General features: G+C 49.1%; 2 protein-coding genes across 3 annotated transcripts in view; one reads left to right on the top strand and one right to left on the bottom strand.

Annotated features, from left to right (window-relative positions):
- Positions 1 to 21494, bottom strand: part of LOC139059552 (uncharacterized) — a 67994-nt gene that overhangs the window by 43671 nt on the left and 2829 nt on the right. For both annotated transcript variants that reach the window (XR_011514195.1, XM_070537981.1), the window contains exons 2-4: positions 20923 to 20982; positions 20096 to 20148; positions 16930 to 17028 (exon numbers count right to left, since the gene is read on the bottom strand). Coding sequence is in view for 1 of the 2 variants with exons in the window: in XM_070537981.1 (XP_070394082.1) it covers positions 16930 to 17028; positions 20096 to 20148; positions 20923 to 20982 (212 nt within the window). In the remaining variant the exon portion in view is untranslated. The remainder of the gene's footprint in view (positions 1 to 16929; positions 17029 to 20095; positions 20149 to 20922; positions 20983 to 21494) is intronic.
- LOC139059553 (uncharacterized) overlaps positions 15837 to 21494 on the top strand; it is a 70315-nt gene continuing 64657 nt past the window's right edge. The window contains exon 1 of the transcript XR_011514196.1: positions 15837 to 16041. The gene's annotated coding sequence lies outside the window, so the exon portion shown is untranslated. The remainder of the gene's footprint in view (positions 16042 to 21494) is intronic.

Genomic DNA, 21494 nt, shown 5'->3' with positions numbered 1-21494 from the left:
AAATGAAACCCCGGCCCTCAGTCCCCAGCAAGTAACTGACCACGGTGGTGGTCAGACCTGCGACGCAGCAGAGGGTGCGAAGAATCCCTGGTTCCGGACAGGCCGCCATTGGAATGTGAACCTGGCAACGTTGAACGCTAGAACGTTATCTAGTGAGGCGAGTCCAGGATTGCTATTGGAGGAATTAGAGGGCCGTAAATGGGATGTAATAGGGCTCAGTGAAGTTAGGAGGACCAAAGGAGCATATACAGTGCTATAAAGCGGGCAAGTCCTGTGCTACCAAGGCTTAGCGGAGAGACGAGAACTAGGAGTCGAATTCCTTATTAATAATGATATAGCTGGTAAAATAATGGAATTCTATAGCATTAACGAGAGGGTGGCAGGTCTTGTTGTGAAACTTAATAAGAGGTACAAATTAAAGCTAGTACAGGTCTACGCCCCTACATCCGTCATGATGACCAGGAAGTTGAAAGCTTCTATGAAGGCGTGGAATCGGCGATGGGTGAGGTCAAAATACACTATACTGATGGGCAACTCCAATGCCAGGGTAGGCAAGAAGCAGGCTGGAGACAAGTCAGTGGGGGAATATGGCATAGGCTCTAGGAATAGTTGGGGAGAGTTATTAGTAGAGTTTCCAGAACAGAATAATATGCGGCTAATGAATACCTTCTTCCGTAAGCGGGATAGGCGAAAGTAGACGTAGAGGAGCCCGAATGGCGAGACTGGAAATGAAATAGACTTTATACCCTGCGCTAACCCTGGCATCATACAAGATGTGGACGTGCTGGGCAAGGTGCGTTGCCGTGACCATAGGATGGTAAAAACTCAAATTAGCCTAGACTTGAGGAGAGAACGGAAGAAACTGGTACATAAGAAGCCGATCAATGAGTTAGCGGTAAGAGGAAAAATAGAGGCGTTCCAGATCAAGCTACAGAACAGATATTCGGCCTTAACTCAGGAAGAGGACCTTAGTATTGAAGATATGAACGACAATCTTATGTGCATCATTAAGGAATGTGCAATAGAAGTCGGTGGTAACTCCGTTAGACAGGATGCCAGTAAGCTATCGCAGGAGACGAAAGATCTGATGAAGAAACGCCAATATATGAAAGCCTCTAACCCCACAGCTAGAATAGAACTGGCAGAACTTTCTAAGTTAATCAACAAGCGTAAGACAGCTTACATAAGGCAGTGTAATATGGATAGAATTGAAAATGCTCTCAGGAATGGAGGAAACCTAAAAGCAGTGAAGAAGAAACTAGGAATAGGCGAGAATCAGATGTATGCGTTAAGAGACAAAGCCAGCAATGCCATTACTAATATGGATGAGATCGTTCAAGCGGCTGAGGAGTTCTATGGAGATTTATACAGTACCAGTGGCACCCACGACGATAACGGAAGAAAGAAGAGTCTAGATGAATTTGAAATCCCACAAGTAACGCCGGAAGAAGTTAAGAAAGCCTGGGAGCTATGCAAAGGGGGAAGGCAGCTGGGGAGAATCAGGTAACAGCAGATTTGTTGAAGGATGGTGGGCAGATTGTTCTAGAAAAACTGGCCACCCTATAGACGCAATGCGTCGCCGGCCGTATCGCCTGTCTCTAACCGAGCACAAGATTTATTTATTTATTTATTTATTTATTTATTTATTTATTTATTTATTTATTTATTTATTTATTTATTTATTACAATTACTTTCAGAGCCCGAGTGCATTACAGAAAGGAGTGTGCAATAATACAATTTATGAAAATACAAGTTAACAAAATAAGTAACCTTCAATGGCACTTCTGAACTTAATGTCGATAATGGCAGCGATAGATGCAGGAAGGTAGTTCCATTCTGCACTGGTTTTTGGAATGAAAGAATAATTATATAAGTTGGTTCGGCAAAATGGCACACCAACCTTGAACTTGTGGTCCACACGCGATGAAATGTGCTCGGATGAAGAAAAAGACAGCTTTTTAACACTTCATTTTCATGATTGATTTTGTGAAAGAGGCAGAGACGAAGAAATTTACGACGTAAAGACAGATCAGGCAGGTTTAGTGTGTTCTTCATAGTGGATACAGAAGCGTAGCGGGAATAATTTGATAGAATAAATCGGGCTGCACGATTCTGAACAGATTCCAGGGAAGCGATTACTATGGATTCACTGGGGTCCCAGATGCTGGATGCATATTCTAGTTTTGGACGGACTAAAGTTTTATAAAGAATTAATTTTAAGGAAGATGGCACTTTGGAAAAGTTTCGGCGCAAGCAGCCAAGAGTGCGGTTAGCATTGCGGGTTACGTAATCAACGTGCATGTTCAATGTGCAAATTATTAAAAAAAGAAAAAAAAATGAGGAAGACGTCGTTGACATGCTGAAACGTGAAATAATCCGCCCCTGTGCTAGCCCTTGGTCAACTCCCATCGTTTTGGCCCGAAATAAAGATGGAACCATGCGATTTTGTTGGTATTACCGAGCGCTCAAGAAGACCACGCGCAAGCATGACCTCGAATCCCTGCAAGGCATCGAGCATTTCTCTAGTCTTCATCTGCGTCCAGGTTACAGGCAAATTTCGATGCACATAGACGACAAAGAAGCCGGCCGATCTCACGTCCTGTGGGAATCGATTTTATGCGTAGCAGTGTGTGGAGAAGCTAAATAGTTAACGAAACGAACACGAAAGCACCCAGACGTAGACCTATCTTTTATGTTCGCCATACAGTTTTGTCATACTACGCCAATTTTGGTACATACCGAGTAAACGAAACGACCATGAGAGCACCAAGACGTAAGCGGCTGATTCATGACCTACATGACACAGATATCATAATCTTCATGTCATGACCGATCATTTGTGTTCGTCATACACTCTTGTCATACTGTGCCAATTTTGGTACGTACCACGTTAACGAAACGACCATGAGAGCACTAAGACGTAGGCGGCCGGAGCCAGCCAGCCAGCCAGCCAGACCCTGTCGACAAGTGGCCAATGTTCGCAAAGAAATGCTTCGCATTTAAAAACGCCTTTTGCAACCTCAGTGGCCTTTACAAGTTCGTCGTCATTCCCTTCTTCCTTCGCAATGCTCCCGCAACTTTTGAGCGCGTGATTTACACCGTTCTGGCTGGCTTGAAGTGGGAGACGTTCTCGTGCTATCTGGATGATATAGTTATTTTCTCATCGACATTTGTGCAGCACCTGTAACGTCTGAACGCGGTTTTCACAAGCCTCGCCAACGCTGGTCTTCAGTTCAACACCAAAAAGTGTCATTTTTCAAGCAAGCAAAGTCCTCGGTCATATTGAGAGCAAGGATGATATTCAATCTGATTCTCATGAGTTTTCGGCGGTGCTTCGCTTTTCTTGTCCAGAAAATACAAAAGAACTACGCAATTTCCTTGACATCGCTTCCTATTTTCGCCGATTTATACGCGACTTCGCCTCTAAAGCTGCTCCTTTAAACAACTTACTTCGTTCTGGTGCTCCCTTCGTGTGGTTACCCTAATGTGAATTTGCATTTGACCAGCTGAAGGGCACCCTCACATCTAAACCTGTCTTGCGTCATCTTGGCGAGACTGCACCCACACTCTTGCAGACGGACGCTAGTGGCCATGGCATTGGTGCTGTCCTCCTCCAGCGAGCCTTCGCGTAAGAGGGTAATTGCATATGCCAGCCGTGTAGTCACACCTGATGAGAAAAACTATACCATCACCGAGCAGGAGTGCCTAGCTGTCGTTTGATCCGTTCGGAAGTTTTGCGCTTATCTCGACGGCCACCATTTTACCATCGTTACGAACCATCGCGCGTTATGCGGGCTGTCCACACTCAAGAACTTGTCAGGAGGTCTTGGTCGCTGGATTACTCGTCTTCAAGAATATGACTTTGAGATCACCTACAAGTCGGGTAAAAAGTACCCAGACGCAGACGCTCTTTCTCGCTAGCCGCTTCCTACGGCGCCATGCAATGGCTCCGCTACTGCCTTCCGCGACAAGCTTTCGGACCGTCCTTCCACACAGGTGTTGTCCTTAGCCGCTATTGACCAGATTCCTTCGGATGACCATGGATCATTCATATCTGACTAACTCGTTAACTCTTACTGTCGACGCATCATAGACCGCCTTCACAGAACTTCGCGCCCGCTCAACACCCGCCTTCGTCGACAGCTGACGCTATTCATGCTAATCAACTGCGTCCTGTACCGCCACATTTATCACCCTGACGGTCAAAGGTTGATGCCTGTTTTTCATCGTTCTCTTCGCGCTCATTATTTTAAGGCCTATCATGAAGACGCGACTGCTGGTCACCTTGGTATCCAGAACACTTACGACCGCATAAGAAGTCGTTTCTACTGACCAGGCCTGTCTACCAGTGGGGTGAGATACGTCGCTTCCCACACAATTTGTCAACGTTGAAAGCGGCCAGCATCAGCTCCTGCCGGGAAACTACTACCAGTCTCGTGTCCTGCGGAACCGTTCGAGGTTGTTGGCATCAATCTCTGCGGGCCACTTCCCATGACTCCGGCCGGTAGTCGATCGATAGTAACAGCTGTCGACCATCTCACGCGCTGTGCTGAAACAGCTTGTGCGAGTTCTGCATCTGCTTCCGAAGTTGCTGCCTTCATTCTTCAAGCCATAATCTTGCGTCATGTCCCTCATGTCCTTCTCATGTCCTTCTGAGCGACCGCGGAAGGACATTCTTTTCACAACTCGTAGGCGAAGTGCTCAGCGCCTCTGGCGCCATTCCCAAGACTACTTCAAGCTACCACCCTCAGACCAACGGCCTGACTGAGCGGTTTCATTGTACTCTCTCTGACATGATAGCCGCCTGTATTCAACCAGATAACAGAAATCGGGATGCAATTTTGCCATTCGACACCTTCGTGCTTAACACCGCCGTTCAACGCACAACCGCTTACTGGCCATTCCTGTCAGCCCATCTCCATCTTCCTGCGAAGCATACATTTTCCCCCCCTCGTCCGTTGTTGCCAGCATGCGCACGTCGATACCAAAGCCAGACAACAGGACCGCAAGGATCATTATGACGCATCTCATCGGGCAGTTTTCTACCAGTCTGGCGAAGAAGTGCTCCTCTAGACAGGAGTTCACACTTCTGGATTGTGTGAGAACTTTCAGTTCCGGTTTATTGGCCCATAGAAGGTCCTGCAAATGAGTTCTACCGTGAATTATTGGTGACCCCTGTTGTCGCCTCAATTGACCGCCGTTGCCGCTCTACCGAAGTGGTCCACGTTTCTCGCATGAAGTCCTTCACGTGGCGTCCCCGTCCTTTGAGGCTGCAGTAGCCAAGATGCCCGCTCTCGCAAGGGGGAAATTAGTGTGGGCATTTATTGTGCACTCCATCATCTGTATGGTATCATCATCATATGTGTGCCCTTCATCGCGCGTGAGGGCACATCACCAGCGTGGATATATATATGTATATATATATATATATATATATATATATATATATATATATATATATATATATATATATATATATATATATATATATATATATATATATATATATATATATATATATAACGCGTGCATTAGTGGGAAATTATTTTGCACCACCATGCATAATAAAATTGAGCGCTTTGACGAGCCAGTCGTTTGCATATTTCCAAGGCACGAGCTACCACAAACGAAGAAGAGCGTTTGCTGCCTGAAGCCACGCAAATCCATGCCGCCTATATTGGTGAACCACCCGCATGTTATTAGAGTGTTACCATGAGCTAGTTCCTTGTCCCCCATTATCGACAACTGATCTCCAAGAACAGGGCAGTGAGAGCGCGCGAAAGTTGCTGCAGAGGTCAGATGAATGGTACCGAAAATTTGCATTACCATTCACTTCCCGTTAACAGGGCGAATGGGTCAAAAACAGCTACTCATTTGGCCTCAAGCCGAAGGATCAGGCTAAACTTGGCGCTACCATGTGGGGGAACGACGTAGTTTTCGTGGATCGCAAACTACGTCATCGGCCGACAAGTCGTCTGCGGGCGACCTTGACAAAAACGGGTACTGCGGTAAAATTTGTTGCACATCCTGCAACGTAAGTTCTCGTTCTTGATCGTGTTTTTGCCATTATTTCGTAGTATTTTGTCCAAAGCCAATCCTAAAGGTGCTCAAAACTAAGTCGTCAAGAATGCAAACCATTTAAAGGCTTTCGCGAAAAAGAGATGGTGGAGGAAGAATCGATGGTGCCAGGCACAAGTCGGCCACATATTATTTCGTACACGATTCAGCCATAACTAGCAAGCACCGTATCTGAGCTATGGCTCCCACAAAGAAGCGACCATTTTGCTTACGGAGTCATTGAAAACATTGCGAGTCCCAGCGCCCAAGTGACTAAAGAGAATAATCGCCAACGAAAGAGTTCGGAGAATCCGCCATGGCGAAGAAGGGCCGGCCGTCCAGACTGAAGCACAGCTGCTCGAACGACGGGAGAGAGAGATAGAGAAAAAACTTTTATTTTTACGCCAGCGTCCGGCGCTCAACGCTGGGAGAGTACCCTCTGAGCACCATAGTGCAGGGACGGCAAGTAGCCTCGCGAAGCTGAGCGTCGTTCGTGGCGCTTCCTCGTCTTACACGACACTGCCGGAAGCTATTCAAAATGGGGCCGTCTTCATGCGGCGGTATCACATGGGCTGCTCTTATCACGTTTCATTTGCGCAAGAGCGTCGGCGGCATTCGCGATCGACTTCACAACCTTCCTCCAGGCCGACCACGGGTCGGCTGACATCGAGAACCTGTTCGTAGGACATCGCTGCGGCTGCGGGTCACTCTGCCTTTAGTGCACTGCGTGCAATGCACTCGGCAGTGGTGCACCGATGAACCAGCCGCTCAGTTGACGAGAGCGCAACGCAGGTGGGGCTGTCGGATGGAATTCATCGAACGCGGCTTGTTGGTTGGCCTTTCACGAGTCTCCGTCATCATTTGAATGACCTGTTCCGAGCAAGAGGCTGCTTCTTAAGCTGGTGTCCGGTCGATGACATAAAAGATGCCGGTTTCAGTTGCGTGCGCTTGACAGGAAGCACTTGAAACTGGTGTCCGAACTGGCTCTTCTAGGCTGACACACCTGTCACACATCTGAAGCACCGTGAAGTCGCGGTGCGCGCGCACTATTCTTGCGTGATATGGAAAGACAACTTTAGAACGCGACGCGGTGTTTTCGAAGGGAGGAGGAAGAAGAGGAAAAAATTAATTTGTGACGATGTAAGATGTAATTAATTTGCCGCGGAGATGTAAACCAAAACAAGAGAGCGTTGTAGAGATGGGTCCTTGGGCAACGCAGGCCAGTGCCACCGAGCACAGTAATTGTGATTCTTTTGAGCCGTAAATTTTCTAGCATGTGCGAAATGGCTTAGGTGCGACAAATTAAGACATTTTACGCAAAGTGGCGAGAAAGAACGCATGAAAAATTGGCAGTCGCTTAAGCATCCTTACGTGATTTTAATGCGAGAGCAATAGTATTTGTCTGAGTTACTACCTAAATTAAAGCTCCCTCTAAATCCATCTTGTAATTTGTACCAACGTTAATCCACCTTGCTATAATTTGTAACGGCCTTAATCCATTTTAGTAGACTTTCATCCACCTAAATTCGATTTTAGGGGTGGGCCACGGCGTCCGTCCAACGCCGTGGCTGCTCACCATGGGATTTCACAGGGCGAGCCGCAGCAGGTCCAGCGCAGGGAACGTGACGTCGTCACTTGGTCACGTGGGTTTTGTTGCCATCCGATGTTAACGCCGGACGCTTGCCGGACTTTCCTTGTCATGAGGCATATGAGGCTTTCTAGTCTATTCAAAGCTGCCAGTCTTGGCACTGCCAGTGGATTAAAAAAACATATCGCCCTTGGACTTTATACGGAGCCTCACGGCGACGCCGGCGGCAGAAATGCGCCTGGGGCGTCCATGTAATTGCTATCGCTATAAGAAGGTGCGGCCTGCCGCGTCAGGCGGGCTTTTCGCATTGGGAGGAACGTGACAGCCGTAGCCGCATTTTCAGCCGCGTGGATGGGCCGAACGGCCCCAGCTGTCGGAGATGCGGCGCGTTGGCTTCCACGAGAAACGGCGTTCCAAGCGCGTTCCTCATGCATTTTCTATGCCTATCCCAGACCACAGTCCTCTCTGTTTGTGACAACAGTTGCATTGTAGGCACCCAATACGTTGCCTAGAACTTACCGATTCTTGCAAGAAAAAGCGGAAGAAACAAAAAAGAAAGAATTATGCGGATTCCACGTACTGTGGGAATCTATGTGAGCTAAGCTTTCTCTGCTGTTAGCGTTGGTTAACGATAATTTCCTGGGGTGTTGACCGCGAATGTATAAGTTCCTCTGTGTTTAGTGCAATAGGAGACTAGTGAGTTCATCCTATACGTGACCTTGCGCGCACCGCTAGTATTTGCTTACATAGGAGACAGAACACACAGTGAGACGCGTTTGCTTGAGGCCTTGTTGTGAGTCTTTGCTCATAGCCTGCGAGCAGGTTAGCATGGCCATTGCCTCACACGCATCGCATCACGGCAGAAGTATTCAATTTTAATTAAATTGTGCGGCTTTACGTGACAAGCTCACAGTCCGATTATGAGACACTTGATAGTTGGGAATTTCAGATAACTTTGACCACCCGGGATAACTTGCGGCGCACCTAAATCCAAATACACACGAGCGGTTTTTTTTTTTGCATTTCGACCCGGTTGAAATGCGACTGCCGCGGTCGTGATTGAACCCCCTCGAGCAAAGCCACGACCGCAAAATACCGTAGTGAGTACAGAAGTGTTGATTTGATGGGCGGCCGCTTCCGCATATATAGGGCCGTCAAGAAGCTGCGGTGCTATAATGCGGCTGAGTGTCTCCCCGTCCCTCATCAGTTGTCCGCTTGGCAAATATTCACGGTGTTTAATTTTCAGAAATAGTAGAACATTGGAGAAGACTGTGCGATTTCTAAATGTAAGATTAAAGGAACATGGACAATCATTGCTAACCACGGGTTATACTCATCTAGTTCAACATATTAACAGCTGAGGACGCGCCCCAAAATTGAATGAGACAGTGGTAATGAAACAGCACAAAGATTGGTTCACGAGAGAACTGATAGAAGAATAACGTAAACGTTATTTTCAAATGAATGAGGTTCGAGACCCATTGAAGAGAGAGAACTGATAGAGGCATCTTTTTTTATTAGAAAACAGAAATAAAATTCTATCACCTTACCATCAATCACGCTTATTTATTACGGGTTCGGTTTCTTGGACATTAGACTGATTACTGTTTAGGTAACCATTGTTGCTTTTCCGCCATACTTTTACGCGATCCTGATTTCTTTTTGGTGCGTCTTTATTCTTTCATTATTTCCAATAAATTTTTAGCTGTGAGTAGGGCGCGTTGTTCGATGGTCCTTCGTCTCTGTGTACGCTGGTGGTTTGCTCTGGCCTTCAAATATGCATTTCAACCAATTAGCCCAAGTATTAACAAGCTAAACACGGCGTCTGGCCAACTGTGTGTATGCAAGCACTGCTAACCTAATTCAAGGCCCAGCGCCACGCATAGAGCCGGTATCCAGGACATTCGCGGCATGCGACGCTTGCCACCCTACCATCGAAAGTTACGTATTCTCAGCTCTAACTCGGTTATTGTCACATTATTATGCTGAGTACAAAGCCGCGTGCAGAGGCCTCCCTGCCAAGGAGGACGCAGATACCATTGGGGACGGAGTGCTAAAATGATCCACTGTGTGGGAAAGCATGGCTTTAATGCTTCCAGTTGAAACACAGTACAGCAACGGATCCCCTTCGGGGTGCGCGCATGGATTATCTAGTTTCTATTTGGGAAAGTGTTCTTATCTTCAACGGCGCTCATGTTGAGAAGCGCCGACGCGGCGCGCAGGTGCAGAAGCGGCACCGCACAGTTTCGCCCCCCCCCCCCCCACCACACACACAGAGTGGAGCCTTCAGGGTTGAAGAGGATTGGTGAACCGTACCCGGCATCCAAAGAGGGTGGTGTAGGACACGGGCGGAGGTGTCGGAGGCTGTTGTGGATGGATTACGGGGGACGCGCAGGGGTTTCGAGTCTCCTCGGAGACGATGTATGACGGCTTCAGTCGGTCGATAGAGACGCGAACATCCTTCCCGTTTATTTGCAGGGTGAATGTCTTGTCACGACGAATGACCTGGTATGGTCCGGAGTAAGGTGGTAGGAAGGGGGCGCGTACAGTTTCGTAGCGGAGGAAGGCATGCGAGCATGTTGCCAAGCCCTTATACACAAACGAAGTCGGCTTGGTGTGATGTGCCGCTGGTGATGGGCGCAGGTCGCCCATTGTGCGACGGAGCCGGGCGCCAAAGTCTGTATTGTCCCAGCTGGGGATGTCGGGAGTTCAATCGGAGAGAAATTCCCCAGGTAGGTGAAGCGGTTCCCCGTAGACAAGTACTGCGGGTGTGGCCTGAATGTCTGGTTTGAAAGTGGCGCGCAGACCAAGACCGACGGCTGGGAGAGCCTCAAGCCAGGTTGAGTTAGGGCTGCACATGATGGCTGCCTTGAGCTGTCGGTGGAAGCGCTCAATCATCCCGTTGGCGCAAGGGTGGTAACTGGTGGTCCGTAAACGCTGGAACCTGGTGGAAAGCCCAAAACGCCTGAAGAGTTGAGATTCGAATTGCTGTCGTTGATCGGCTGTGACGCGACGAGGAATGCCGAAGCGGGAAATCCAGCCTGAGAAGGCCGAGGCGACTTCTGCGATGATCCTTTCTAGGGGCCATACCTAGGGCCGTCGAGTGTTACGATTAACGGCTGTGAGGCAATAGCGGGAAGGTCCAGCTGGTGAAAGTGTGCCGATAATGTCGATATGGACGTGTTAGAACCGCTCCGACGGCAAGGGAAATGCCTCGAGCGGCGAAGTAACGTGCCGGGTGATTTTGGCGCGTTGGCATTGGATGCACGTGAGTGCCCAGGTGCGGCAGTCACGCTGCATTGACCGCTAGACGTAACGGTCAGTCACAAGGCGCGTAGAATCGCGAATGCCGGGATGGCTGAGGTTGTTTAACTGGTTGAAAAGGCCGCGGCGATGCAGAGAAGGCACATATGTTCTCACTCGCCCGGTGGATATGTCGCAGTAGAGAGTGTCCGTCGACCCAGGGACGGCAACTTGTTGAAGTCGAAAAGAAGAATCATTCTCGAGGAGCTGCTCGAGTTCGGCGTCCGTTTTCTAAGCGTCGGCGAGGGCGTCAGTTGTCACGGGTAGCAAATCGACAGCGGCGGGTAGCAAATCGACAGCGGAGACGCGGGATCGTGCGTCGGCGCCAACATTATCTTTCCCGCTGATGTGTTCGATGTCTGTGGTAAACTACGGGCTAAAGGACAGTTGGTTCTGCTGTGCCGGTGGAAATTTTTCACGGCGTTGGAGTAGGCGTAAGGGATAGGTTTGTGGTCGGCGTAGATGGCGCAGTGATGTGCCTCGAGGATGTGGCGAAAGTGCTGGACCGCTTCGTAGATGGCAAGAAGCTCTGGCCAGGTCTTCTCCGCAGGGGCCAAAGTTGCATCGGCGGTGCTGCCAGAGGACGAGGGCGTCTTCGCGCTGGAAAATTTCTTGGAAAAGAATGCCAAAGGGCACCAGTTTTTGTCCACGTGCTCCATGAGGAAGGCTCCAACGACGATGTTAGAGGCACCAGTGGAGAGGCCCAAGGGGGCCTCTGGCTTGGTATGAGAGAGCAGAGTGACGTTGCACGGGCCTTTTTTGCAGTGTTCGAAAGCTTGTGTTAAAGGTGGTGTCCAAGTGACAGATTGGTTTCCTCGTAGGCCAGCCACCGGGTCGTGAAAAGGAGCCTGATATGTGGCCACTTAAGGCAAGAAGCGCCTGTAAAAGTTGAGCATGCCGAGGAAACGGCGGAGGTGTTTTGCTGTGGTAGGCCGAGCGTAGTTTTATGCGAAGCATATTACGAGAGCTCAACCCAGCTCCTCAGGCGCGGCGGTGTCGCCTTGAAACCACGTGACACCGTGACGTCACGACAGAGGAGAAGTGGCTTTGGCTCAACTCTTGCAAGACGGGCTGGGTGGGAATCGAACCAGGGTCTCCGGAGTGTGGGACGGAGACGCTACCACTGAGCCACGAGTACAATGCTTCAAAGCGGTACAAAAGCGCCTCTAGTGAATGCGGTGTTGCCTTAGAAACGAGCTGTTTCTAAGGCGTGCGTCTCTTGCTCAGGCGCACATTTCGTTGCCGCGCCGAACGCTGCTTTGCTCGACGCTCACCGCGTCCAATGCGGGGCGCGTAGTCGCTGCCCTGTAGCCCATTGTCTTACACCCCTTGGCGGGTCGACGGGAACGCTGTCGCGTTCCACTCTTGAAGGCGAAGCAGTAATGCATGAGTTGTTTCTTCGTCTAGCCGAACCAAATATAGCCAAGCAACAGCAGTTCACCAGGCTAAACAGTGGTTCAACAACTAAAATAAAGGCTAGTATGCTTCGCATCCTGGGCTTAACCTTACCTAAGCCACAGCCATTTTTTAAGGGCGAGGATATGGTCAGGCAAGGGTCCAGACCCTTCCGAAGAGATTTGATGGCCAAGGAAAAGTGACGATGGGAGCGCCGATTATGCTCTTCTGGCCGTTCATGAGTAAGCCGTTGTCTTCGAGACGCTGGAAAATTTGGTGAAGATGCTGGCGGTGGTCTTTGTTGGCAAAGAAGACCAGAATGTCGTCTGCTAGACGAAGCAGAAGTCTAAGCCGCGGACGGCGTCGTCGATGAAGCCTTGGAAGGTTTGTCCCGCACTGTGGAGGCCGAAACTCATGAAAGGGAATTTTAATAAGACTAAGGGTGTGACGGTTGCGGGCTTTGAGACGACATCCGGGCTGGAAAGAATTTGCGTGTAGGCCTTTACGAGGTCAACAAGTTAAATGTTGGCGCTACCGTAAAGGCTATGCGCCAAATCCTGTATATGACGGACGGTGTACCTGTCGGGGATGGCGCTGGTGTTGAGGCCGTGATAATCTCCACAGGGTCGCCAGCCATCATTCTTCTTTGGCACCGGATGAAGTGGTGAGGCGTATGGTCCCTCCGAGCGGGCAATTCCTTCGCGGAGCATGGCTTCAAACGCGGCTTGGGCGATTCGCAGGTGGTCCGGAGCTAGGCCACGGGCGCGGTTGGTGACCGGCGGTCCGGGAGTAGTATGCATGTAGTGTACGGCTGTGGGGCGCACCTCTCTAGGGCGCTCGCTAGGTCGAGTCAGGTTGGGAAATTCTGAGAGAAGGGCACGGTATACGGCGATTGATTTTGGACGGCAGGTTGGAGGGCTGTTGGGTGGTGGTGCACTGGCCCGGCGAGGAGAGACCTGTTGCGGCGTCCTTAAGTCGGTCATGTCGGCCAACTGGTAGGAGATTGTAGTACACCCAGAAGTCCGACTCGATGATTGGCTCTGCAACGTCGGTGATGACGAGATTCCATGGAAATGGGCGTTATAAGTTTTTGAGATAAATGTTAAGGCGGAGCGAGCCGTAGGTCTCAATGTTCGAGTGACTCACCGCACTCACATCAAAGGATGGGCGAGGGCTTTGTCGTGCAGGAGGGCTCGTGGAAAGCAGCAGATGTCGGAACCGCAGTCGATGAGGAACCGCCGCTTAGTGACTTGGTCGATGACGAAAATGCGATGGCCTCCAAGTTGGCAGCTCGCGGCCGTTTCTACGGGCTGCAGTTGAAGTTTCCCTGACGTCCTGCTGAACAGGGTGGTTGACATTTCCGGTTGACGAAGCGACGATGTTAGTAGCAGCGGCCGTTATAGTTACGATGCGATGTGTCGGCGTTGCGGTCGTGGCTTTGGGAGCGGTGTCGGGGACGCGACTGCGGGCGTTGATCTAGGTGCCTTTGAATCGAGTTCAGCTGACGGCTGGTGTCGATAGGGCGCGTGAGCTCGGGGGTGGGCTGTCGGGCGCCGAGGGCATGGACGGTGGGTGGTGGCGATGGTAGAGAGACTTTGACCACTCGGTCTGCGATCTGGGCGAGCTGGTCCAGCGGTAGATTCGGCTGAACCTGGAGGATGGCCTGTGCGTGTGACGGTTTGCGCTGAAGCCATATGGTTAGGAGGAGGGAGTCGTCAACCCTAGTGTTGCCCGCGAGGGCACGTATATGGCGCAGGAACTGCTATGGCTTGCGCTCACCGAGCTCTTCGTGCTGAAGTAGTTGACGCACTTTCTAGACTTCTGAAGGTGAAAGCCGTCGGATCAGTTCCGTCTTTAAATGCAGGTAACAATCGTCAGCCGGAGGACTTGCGAGTATGTCGCGAAATTAGTCACGTAGCGAGAGTCCAGATGAGCGACGACGTAGTCGGAGTGGGTCTGATCCTGGGTGGTACGTGCCAGTGAAACCTGCGCCTGTACTTGTGCGAACCACACTTCCGGTGAATCTGCCCAAAACGGTGGAAGCTTTACGGCGACGCGAAAGACGTCCGTATTGGCAATGGCCGCAGTAGTAGCAGCGCCTGCGTTGACGGCGACCGCTGGACCGGAGCTTTGTGGGGCGTGACCCGAGCGGGGCTGTGCGGTATCGTTTCGGATGCGCTGCTGCTGTTACTGAAGTTGCTGCTCTTGGTTATGGATCATCTGCTGCTGGGCCTGCAGTTGCTGTTGAAGTTGTTGCACTTGTTGGCGAAGAGCGGCAAGGGCTTCCTCGTCGGCCATGGCGGTGCGGTAGGTTCGGTTTCCGGGTCACCAGATGTGGGAAAGCATGGCCTTTAACGCTTTCAGTCAAAACACAGTACAGCAACTGATCCCTTTCACGGTGCACACATGGTTTATCTATCTTCTATTGACGAGAGTGTTCTTCACCAGCACTCATCTTGAGAAGCACCGACGTGGCGCGCAGACGCAGAAGCGACACCGCAACGTTTCGCCACAACTGTATTGATTTTTACACATGACGGCGAAAGTCAATCTGGAGTCCTCCACAATACCTCTCTTATAGGCACCATGTTGCTCTGTGTCCTAGACTCTAACTGATTATGTGTCGTTCACACCCTAGCCTTTATTTCAATGCCTTCGCTGGCAGGCTTACGAAAAGGGTTCTACTCAAGTTGAGGACGACGCAACGAGCTATGGAAAGAAGAATGATAGGTGTAACGTTAAGGGATAAGAAAAGAGCAGATTGGGTCAGGGAACAAACGGGAGGTAATGACATCTTAGTTGAAATCAAGAAAAAGAAATGGGCATGGGCAGGACATGTAATGAGGAGGGAAGATAACCGATGGTCTTTAAGGGTTACGGAATGGATTCCAAGGGAAGGGAAGCGTAGCAGAGGGCGGCAGAAAGTTAGGTGGGCGGATGAGATTAAGTTTGCAGGCACGGCATGGCCACAATTAGTACATGACCGGGGTTGTTGGAGAAGTATGAGAGAGGCCTTTGCCCTGCAGTGGGCATAACCAGGCTGATGATGATGATGATGATGATGATGATGATGATGATGATGATGATGATGATGATGGCAGGGCAGATCTCTCGTAGTGGCAGTGGACGGGTCAGCCACTACCATCGAAGAAAAATTGTATTGGATCTTATGGCGATGCTGTAGCGTGACTACGTACAACACTCATTCAGCACACAAAGCTGGAATTTGACGCCGAATGATTTAAAATTAAACTATGGGAGTTTACGTGCCAAAACCACGATCTGGTTATGAGGCACGCCGATCAGTCGCTGGTCGTGTTCTAGTCGAGTACAGGCTCAGCGAGGGCTTGAGACAAGATGCCAGGGCATGATGGTGGATGTGTCCGATGGTGGAATTTAGACCAATGCTGCCAGGCAAGATAGCGCAACATTTTGACCATTTGGCGACAAGCGCAGGCTTCGGGCGCATGCTTAATTCTCAGTTTTGCAGCTGTTTGCTCGTGGCAGCAAGCGCTTCGGGACGATTTATTATGCTGCTGAGCTTGAGTCGACCCGGCGACGGCGGCCGCATCTCCACGGTGGCGAAATGAAAGAACGCTCGTGTAGTTAGCTTCTGGTGCGCGTTCAACAAACCCAGCTGGTCAAAATCATCCTGGAATCTCCACTACGGCAAATTGAAAGCCAGATCGTGGTGACGGTACGTAAAACGCCAAATGTTTTGTATGATTTAAACGCGATCTGATGCTTAGAAACGCGTTTCTATCCGCCATCTCGACTAGCGAGTGTGCGCTGAAGAATCATATGGCTGACGACGGTGATGATAGTTTACTGGCATCTCCTTCCAGTTTATTGGCATTTCCCTTCTTACTTAATGTTAGCCACCTAGCTTGTTTGTGCTTATCAAGTAATCAAGTTGCGCGTGGCGGCACATTGTGGAAACAATGCAAACGACCACATCGCGTGGGAGAATTGGATGGCTGTTATTATTTCTTACCTTTTAAAGCTTTTTTTTTCACTCGTGACAGCTATCGCTTTGGGAGGATTGAAGGACTCCTTTGCGATGGAAATCAAACTTTGGAGTTTAACGTCTTGAAATTGCGCTGGGTTATGAATGACGTCATAGTGGAGGGCTCCATTATGACGCCCCATAGAACGGCACAGGAGCGTTTTGTATACCGCGGAGCGTTGCCGCGCGTTCCAGAGAAGCGGGTAACACGAGAAATATGCCCATCGCTGGGTATGTCGAACACAGTTGCTTCATAAGTTCGCAGGCATACCAAATTTAACGGACATTTAAAAGCTCTGATTGCACGTCATTGCTGATTAGCATGAATGACCAATAATGAAGAAGTGGGGCTAGTTCCAATGCCTCTACCGACTTAGCGTAGCGAGCGCTGACGTAAGAAAGCGTGGACCCTATAAACGTGTATTTGTTGTACATGCTAGTGTGTACGCCAACAGCCGTCGCTTCCCGCTTGGCATACAAAAGTTTTGAGTGAGGGAATAGCGACAATATACCTGTAGTACCATATTTTCAGTTTTGTTTCGCTGGTATCAAAGAGAAGGGGAAAAAGAGCAATGTCACCTTTTGGGACTTCGCAGTAACATCGGCCGCCTGGCTCGTTGCGTCTGGCCAGTCGCCAGTGGCAGCGAATGGTTCTGTTTCATCAATCATTCGAGCCTCCTGGAAGAAAGAGAAAATGTCAGCTTCCAGTAGCACGTTCTGGGTGTAACTTGCGGACTTTTGTTCTGGTTGGTCTACAAAGTGCCCGAAAGAACAGCGGCGTGTGACACACGCACTGAGAACTCCTGTGTGCGAATCGTACAGGACGTGCGAGGCCGTCAAGAGCGCAGTTTATTATAGCCAGGCGAATGAACCATCATCTTTTGTCATTCTAGGGGCTTTGTGTTTATCAATTTCTGCTCGTCAATTTCACCCACTAAACAAGAAGAACATTCTTCTTGGGCACGTTGTTCGTGTTTATTACACATTGTGTTTGGGCGCCAAGTGGGACATACGAAAAAAAGTACACACAACACACAATCACACGCGTGCGCGCGCGAATCTTGGCGTGTTGATATTCTGGGCAGGAGCGGCAATTAAACAGGGCTAGTTTTGGAGGGACACTTTATTGGAAAGGTTCCACGTGTGTCAGCTACACTTCAGTCACGTTATATTCATCAGCGTTGCACCTGTTTGAGGCAAAGTTGTAGTAGTGTATAGACATGGTCATCACTGTCATGTGATCAGTCTCGTTTTGTGCATGCGCGAAAATTGCGCTTTGTTATCTTTCTTGCAGCATTAAATCAGTCGGCAGTTGGTGCGATGGGTTTCGTGTGTCCTATCTAGCGCACAAAACCAATGTTCGGCTCAGCTAGCTGGCGCGTTTGTTCGAAGGGAGCAGTTTATGACACATGTGAACGTACATGTTACTTCAATACATGGTAAAAGGTAAAAAGTACTGACGCAAGGTAAAAAGACAAAAAAAAAGAAGGTCGGAAGAGAGCTCTGCTTTCTAACCTGCTTTCTAAGAGTTTTGCTGGTCCTTGACAGAGGAGTTAGGAGATGGGTGGTCGGATTCTTATTCCGGAATTCCATTGGTTAAGGCCGCCGCCCTAGCCCTTTCAACGAGGGCTCGCTGGTCCTCGAGGGTTGAAGGGGACTGGGCTGCCTCCCATCCTTTCCACATTGGCTGTTGTATAGTTTCCAAGGCACTATTAGCCTGGCAGGCCCAAACCATATTGTACGAATCTGCTTTCTCCCCCCGGAATTTACGCTCGGCCGAAAAGGATTGTGGCTCAATAGCATGTAGCTGGACTGGGTTATTAATGAAATGGTTTGTAATCTTTGTAAATGACATTCTTCTGATTTATCTAATCCCTTGGTCGGGCCCAGGTATTTTCGTCGTGATAAACGCAAGTGCCGTTACTTCTGCATAAGTTATTAATGACACTGGGAAGCCCGAGTCTTCGGGGAGAGAGGAGGAGGGACCCCGGGTGAGAAAAGCCCGGGCGGCAGCGTGTGCACGCTCATTTCCCTCTACCCCCTTGTGACCTGGCACCCAAATCAGCTCTTTGCGCGAAGCGAAGACCCCATATTGTTTGAGAATCCTGCAAGCTAGCGGTGTCATTCGGCCCCACGTGTAATTTCTATATGCAGTTTGCGAGTCTGTAATGACAGAGAGAAAACCACAGCCAGTTTAGAAACGCAATCCGGTCGGTTGAGTTTGTCCCGCAAGTGTAGGCCATCTTGAATGACTGCCTTGGAAAGTATTAAACGGTCAACAAAGCTTGGTCGAAGCATGTCGCTCTGCTTGAAGCATCTTTGCGTTTCCAGAAACCAATAATGCGTTCTCAAACAGACCAGGCACCCAGTACATTTGTGATACGCATCGTAGAGCTACACAGCGTCGCACACAATGCCACTCTGCCATTCTCCTTCCATAATCTGTGGAGCCAAAGGTAGCGCTCATGAATCCGCACAAGAAAAGAAAGGATGCCTATTAAGTTACACGGATGATAAAAACTGCAATATTTAGGAGTGTATTAGCAAATACAACTGCAACAAAACGCTTAATTACCTTCTTTCAAACGGCACCAGACTCAAGCGCAAGACACTCGTGTGTGTCGTGAAACTTCCTCTAAGCCACTGTTTGTTGGACTTAAAACGGCGCTCAAACACCTTCTCTAGCCACCTCGGTCTTCGTGAAAAAAAAAAAAACGCAGTCCGCAGATGGGATACGTTGCTCTTAGCACCTCAGCCAGCCAAATTTTGTAGTCGTGCGCGATGCGTGGAGCTCGCCAGCCGGGCGCCAAATCTTTTTTTTTCTTTTTTCTCAAATGCTCTCTTTGCAACAGATGCCTGCTCCTCAGCCGCTTCGAAGCTGCCGGTGACTTGCATTTCAGTCGTCATATGCAAGATTCACAAATATGCCTGCTATTGACTGATACCTGACCTTAATCGAGAAGGGTGTTTGGATCCGTCCCCTTCTTTCTACTGTCACTGTGTGTATTTAGTGACGCTGTTTGATAGGCACCCGCCGCCGTTGCTGAGTGGCTGTGGTGATGGGCTCCTAAGCGCGAGGTCGCGGTATCGAATCCCGGCAACGGCGGCCGCATTTTGGTGGGGGCGAAATGCGAAAACACCCGTGCAGTGAGATTTAGATGCACGTTGAAGAATCCCGGGTGGTCCAAATTTCCGGTGTCCCCCGCTGCGGCGTGCCTCAAAATCGTGGTTTTGGCACGTAAAACCCCACATTCTAACCTATCTGATAACAGGCTGAAGCTAAAATGTGCTTTATAATTTCGATAATAATTACGCACTTCAGGAAGAAGTGGATTATCGTCTGCTCACGCTCGGCCATGGCCGACCGCGTAGGAATTAAACTTTGGCCACCTGCTTATCGGCGTCGTAGCCGTTGAGTCTCGCTAATGTTGATTAGTTTTAAGCACTCAGCTAGCCTCGAACAACGTGAAACTTCATATCAGACCACAGGTACGCCTGCCAGTGGGCGCTCACTCCTGGCCGCTCCTGGCTAAATCCTTGGCAGACGTCGCTTCACTTTGAGCCCTGTTGACAGTGCCTCAAAATGCGCAAGTTGTGTTACCACACTATCCGTTGGCCAAACTGGTTCAGGACAAAGCCTGACCGCAAAACGTAGCATGGCCAAAGCAGAGCACATGAGTTTCACTACGCAGTTATCGCAGGAAGGTGTCATACACATACAATGACTGTTTCACGCCCGCATTACCTCCATATCGGTCATTCCTGTGGCGTTGGGCGTTAGGTCGTCTGGTTGGTACCCTGCAACGGTATAGCAAATTTGACATGAATGCAAGGGACAAAGATCACAGGTTGTAGGGGCGGTATGACATTATTGCTATAGGTTAATACAGTTCTCTACGGTAAGAACACACAAGTCACCTCCTTATGCACGACACTTTAGCATCAGCTACAAATAAATTGTGGTAAGGCTGGCGCAGACAGCAACGATCGCACTGCAATCTCATACAACAGTAGGCTCATTAGCTCAGGTATTATCCTCAAAATGATAGCGAGCTCATTTTAAATTTGAAAATAAAAGTAAGAGACTACACTTTGTTTAACGCGCCGAAGCCACGGGCACAGAAGGTAAAAGTACAAATGCCACAAGCTTGTATTTTTTTCCTTTGGTATGCACAGGGATGGGGGTCTGCGCACCTAAGAAAAGTGTGGTCCTGGAATAACAACTAGTCAGATATCTCGCATTGCGAAAATAGAATGAAACATTCTGCCATTTAGAGCTGGTATCGTCTATGCAAGCAGATGTCAACACAGGTGAAGGATCTTATTTTCTATTCGAAATTGTATATTGCTTTGCAGTGTGCACTGGTGTTGGTAATCATCTACACGTGATTCAAAACAATAGTAAAAAAATGGATGCTCACTGTGTTTGAAAAATTCGTTTAGTCACGTTCGATATAAATTTAGCTTATTGAACCAATATTTTGGGAACTATTTTATTTATATCTCTCCCACAGAGCGCGATGTCAAAAGAATCGAAAAATGTGTGCCACCAATGATGAACAGTATTCATACCACTTTTAGGTACGACGCGGACTCTTCGATTGGGCTTAACAGCGTGCAGGAAACCAGGTCCTGCAAAGCAAACAGTCGAAAACAGTGGTAGGATTTTTTTGCAAATAATGAAACATGAAAGATACAGGAAGTATACACACCGGGTGCTTCAGCGCAAGCTTTCAATTTCTTTTTAATTGACTGTGGCAGATAACACAATTCTAGTCCAAGAGCTTGTCTACTAGAAGAGGCGGACATTTGTTGCACAGTGAATTGAAATGCATATTTGACTAATTACACAATCTCTAATTACGTTTCTAACTAATTACCGCATGGTACGCATTGAAATTTACAAATTCTATCCTGGGAGTTCGCAAGGCAGGTCCACTTCGAACGAATTCTCAGGGTGACACTAGTTTCGAGATATGAATTCCCGAACTTTGCGGAGAAATGCATTGACATTCCAGTTACTTTCGTGCTTCAATGCATAAAACGACGCATTGTTAACAATGTAAGTGGAACAACAGTGCATTTTCACCGCAAGTTTGACGACGCATATCTCGGGAATGGTGTCATCCACACCAACCTTTTCA

Source organism: Dermacentor albipictus, chromosome 1, assembly GCF_038994185.2.
Source record: "Dermacentor albipictus isolate Rhodes 1998 colony chromosome 1, USDA_Dalb.pri_finalv2, whole genome shotgun sequence".
Classification (NCBI taxonomy): Eukaryota; Metazoa; Arthropoda; class Arachnida; order Ixodida; family Ixodidae; genus Dermacentor; species Dermacentor albipictus.
Note: the sequence above shows the minus strand (reverse complement) of the source record. Positions and strands in the feature narration are given on the sequence as shown.